Genomic DNA, 3,909 nt, shown 5'->3' on the forward strand with positions numbered 1-3,909 from the left:
GAGCCTTCACTCACAGCCTACACTCCAGACAGCCAATGTGAAGTTTATGAGAAAGAACTGAAGCACCTAAGAGCTATTTTAAAATTCTTTATGCCATTCCTAACTAATGGTAATCCCTAGGCCGCATTGTAACAGATCAACAACTAGCAAACAGAAAAAAATCACAAATAGAATTTCTATTGTACCCAGCAAAGGCAGCCACTAAAAGTGAAGCAAACATCCCAACTGATCCGTCACCCAACCCTTTCTTCTTCCGTGCAAGAGCTGTGGCTTCAGCTTGATTCCGAAACACCTGGTAGAAGTAGTAGTACACACCCTGTCTCATACACAAATAAAAAATACTTAGAGAATAAAGATGGTCATACCAAAAAACCATCCACTTTCAATCATATACACAAAATGGAGATAAAAATACAGATTATCAAAGATACTTATACACAATTGAGAGAATATACCTGTGATGCTGCCGTTCCAGCGAGAGACGGTGCCAATCCACCGTATAATCTCTCCCATCCCTCTTGTTTGACAACCTTCAATACAAATCAAAGCAATTCAAGAACATGCCACAAAAATGTAACACAAAAAAAGATTCCACTATACGTTTGCTCTAAAGTAGCAAAACTCATAATTCAATCTATGATCCTGAGATTGAGAGTGTAAAAAACAAAGAACCTGACACATGTGTTCGATAGTTCCAAGTTTCCTCTTCTCCCTTTTCAGATCCCGCTCCGTCTGTTGGCGCGTATTTACCTAATTCAACGAATACAAAACAGACACAATCGCTTCAAAACAAGACGATTGAAGATTATCCAGATGAATTAGGTGGGGGAAAGAATCGTACAGTTTGAAGAGGATAAGTGAGAAGCTGAGCAATGATCCCACCGCCAGCTCCAGCCAATCCATTGATCAAAGCGTCCGACATGATTTCTACCTTCCCAAAACAAAAATTATGTGTATAAATTCGCTAATTCTAATGCCCAAGGAGGAAGAGATCCAGAATTACCTCCGGTTCGGATAAGGATTGAAAAATCGTCGTGAAAGCTTCCGACGAACGGAGAGAATCGCAGAAGCTTAAGAGGATGTTGTTAATGGCGTCTGTAGGAGAGGAGCTTCTTCTCCATTCCCCAAATAATGATCTTTTTGCTTTCGGGCTTCAGATGTTCATTCGAAGAAAGAAAGGAAAGACACGCAAGTTGACGTTGAGGAGTGTATGAGCATTGACTGATATACCCTTATTACTTGTGTGATATTACGGAAAGCCTAACCTTCGACGTAATTTGGCTGGATAAGCCTCTTTTTCTTGAACTGCGTGTTTGGTCTATTTGATTTAGCTTATTAGCATATAAAGATGATATCATTCCATAAATATTTTGTTTCCGTGGTTGGTTAACTTTTTTAAAATATATTCATTTGCTTCGAATTATCTTCTTAAAATAATTTTGTAGTAGAGTGTTGGGATTTGAAAGCTCTCAATCTCTCACCATCGCATGGGCTTACTAACTTTAATTGAGCTTCTTTCTTACTTTTCAAGTTAGGCCTAAAGCTCTCTGTACAGGCCCAAAGCCCATCTCTTACTCTTAGGCCAGAATCCAACAGAGATAAACATTTCTTGACAGTTGAGATACCAATTGATAAAAGTAAAAACAGCTTCAGAAGTAACTACATTTGAATGGATGGAATAGTATCAAAATACATAACAAATTTAATCTCACAATTGAAATGAGTATATTTAATATCCTTGTTTGAAAAATCGCTAGGCGCTAGTCGGGCGCTCGGCATGGGCCTAGCGATTAATCAGAAATCGGATTAAAATCGGGGATTAATCGGGGATTAGTTTTAGGGTTATTTTAATATTTTTAAAACATATTAATCCAATATTATTTTCAAAATTGCAGTAAACACATAAAAATGTATTTTTGAGACAAATTTTTATGATTTTTATTACAAATTTTTGATTTTTATTAAAATTTGAACATAAATTATTGTAAAACATTACAAACTCTCAATTCAAATGATTGAATAACAAAAATAAAAAGTTTTTTTACACTAGCAATCTAAAAATAATCGGAGTATGTAAGATTAGGCGGGGAATAATCGGATTAGGCGGAAAGTAATCGGATTAGGCGGAGAGTAATCGGGTGACTGATTTCTTTAAGGGATTAGTCATTAATCGAGACGGATAGGGTGGGCCTAGCGATTAAGCGGGGAGTAATCGGGTCTAGGCGGGGATTTTTAGAACAGGGTTTAATATAGATGTTGGGCGTGTAGCATTCTATAGTTTTTAATCTAATAGCATGCTTACACATCATTTCATTTTAAAAAAGTTTATAAGTGCATGCTCTCATATCATTAATTTGAAACAGATATGAAATTAACAATAATAAATATAATCATGATTTTCAATAAATTATTTTCAAATTCTTAAATATCTTACTATAAATAGATGTTATGAAAAGTGTTGGTTAATTAATACTCAAAATAGATATTTGAAATTCTAAACACCCTTATATATGTCTTGTGTAGAGAAAAATCAAGACAACAAGATGGACTTATTTGTAATGGTAGTTGGAGCATCAGGAATTGGCGACGGTGGTGATAAGAAATACAACTACAAAGTGGTAGCTTGGACAAACGAAGATGATCGACGGCAAACAAAGATTGTAACAACAAACGCAGATCCTGAGTTCCGTGAGGTTTTGCATCTTCCTCAAAACAAGGCTGCATCGTTTCTCAATTTGGAGTTTTTCAGTGTAAATTCAGCTGACACTGACGCATTTTTTTGTGGGAGGGCAAATACAGCATTGCCCATGAAGACAAATGCTAATGTGTACCGTAAGGTCAAACTTGAGAACTTGGAGACCAGTGGAAATATCGTAACTGTTGGTTATCTTGAAGTTTATCTTGGCCTCGAGACTGGTTAAGCAACTTAAGACAATTTGATGACCAAACTAATGTTGCTTTTGGATTCTATTCGTAATTTTAATGTTATGTTTGATGAAACAAGACTTGTTGAAATGCAGCATTTTGTGTTTCTATGTTATTTTTGACAAAGCAAATTGAAAACTTTTTAACGCAAGAGTCTCATAGTAGCAAAATGTATAACATTTTTTTTAGGGGTCAACTTACAAAGTCACATTACAATAATATTACATCGTTAAGTTCTTAAGAAAAAGAAAAAACAGAGACAAATCCCAGCCATAGTCTCCGGCGATAGTTAACGTTATTAATCCATAAACTCCGTTACTTTTTAGTCACGTATCGCATAAACTCACTGTCAGATTCAATCCCAGCCATAGTCTCCGGCGATAAAACCACTTCCAAATCTACGGTTCCGTTTCCTTCCCTACCCGGAAACGCCGAAATCTTCCCGTCAAACTTATTCGACCGTCCGCTTCTAACCGCCACCGGTCTTCCCCACCCAAAATCATTATCATACATCGGAAACCTCGGCGAGCTTCCCATAGTAACCGAAGCTCCGTCAGAATTTCCAAGAGGAAAACACCGAGGATTCGCTTCCCAATCCGCCACAACGCTACGAATCCTCCCGTCTTGATGAGCCGCAACACTCTGGTTAAGCTGATCGGCGCACCATTTAAGATCACGAGACAAAACCTCCCCCGCAGTCGCAAACGTCGGAACGCTCTGAATCGCGTTTCCGAAATACTCCGGATTCAACTTAGGACTTAACCGGTGGCGACAATTTACAGCCATACGAAACGTAGTCGTTTTTGAACTCGGAAGCTTCCTCGCACGAGTGATCGCACGCCAAAGCAACGCACATAGAGACTGGAACGACGAGATCTCAACCACAACGGGTTTCGAAACGGCGTCGTTTCTTCCAAACAAACTCTCCAACATTTCCGTTAATATACCGTCTTCTTTTCCGTTAAGTTTATCGTTGCTTTGCTT

General features: G+C 37.9%; 3 protein-coding genes across 4 annotated transcripts; 1 reads left to right on the forward strand and 2 right to left on the reverse strand.

Moving 5' to 3' along the window:
* Positions 1–122: 122 nt before the first annotated feature.
* Positions 123–1,166, reverse strand: LOC9298296 (peroxisomal nicotinamide adenine dinucleotide carrier). 2 transcript variants are annotated; one of them, XM_021017255.1, is made up of 5 exons: positions 1,004–1,166; positions 842–931; positions 673–750; positions 456–530; positions 123–316 (listed from the first exon to the last, which is right to left on the reverse strand). In XM_021017255.1, exons 2-5 carry the CDS (start codon positions 920–922, stop codon positions 137–139), a joined length of 414 nt encoding a protein of 137 aa, XP_020872914.1. In that variant the 5' UTR covers positions 923–931; positions 1,004–1,166; the 3' UTR covers positions 123–136. The 2 variants fall into 2 exon arrangements, with proteins under 2 accessions (XP_020872914.1, XP_002862218.1); XM_002862172.2 differs by having other exon boundaries at positions 842–927; positions 1,004–1,165.
* Positions 1,167–2,495: 1,329 nt separating this feature from the next.
* LOC9298295 lies at positions 2,496–2,987 on the forward strand. Its single transcript, XM_002862171.2, has one exon. The coding sequence runs from the start codon at positions 2,511–2,513 to the stop codon at positions 2,919–2,921; it is 411 nt and encodes a 136-aa protein (XP_002862217.2). The 5' UTR covers positions 2,496–2,510; the 3' UTR covers positions 2,922–2,987.
* A 77-nt stretch (positions 2,988–3,064) lies between these two features.
* On the reverse strand, positions 3,065–3,903 carry LOC9298294 (BAHD acyltransferase DCR; the record flags this gene model as incomplete). Its single annotated transcript, XM_021017114.1, has 1 exon — positions 3,065–3,903. A coding segment is annotated over one exon (663 nt), but the record flags the coding sequence as incomplete, so codon positions are not given.
* Positions 3,904–3,909: the final 6 nt, after the last annotated feature.

Source organism: Arabidopsis lyrata, assembly GCF_000004255.2.
Source record: "Arabidopsis lyrata subsp. lyrata unplaced genomic scaffold ARALYscaffold_883, whole genome shotgun sequence".
Classification (NCBI taxonomy): Eukaryota; Viridiplantae; Streptophyta; class Magnoliopsida; order Brassicales; family Brassicaceae; genus Arabidopsis; species Arabidopsis lyrata.

Bases quoted from the DNA above. Each gene is read 5' to 3' on its own strand.
- LOC9298296 (XM_021017255.1), bottom strand. From the start codon at position 922: ATGTCGGACGCTTTGATCAATGGATTGGCTGGAGCTGGCGGTGGGATC. The intron at 751-841 runs GTACGATTCTTT...TCGTTGAATTAG, and splicing joins TCACTTATCCTCTTCAAACT to GTAAATACGCGCCAACAGAC. The intron at 317-455 runs GTATATTCTCTC...TGTATGAGACAG, and splicing joins CTGGAACGGCAGCATCACAG to GGTGTGTACTACTACTTCTA.
- LOC9298295 (XM_002862171.2), top strand. From the start codon at position 2,511: ATGTCTTGTGTAGAGAAAAATCAAGACAACAAGATGGACTTATTTGTA.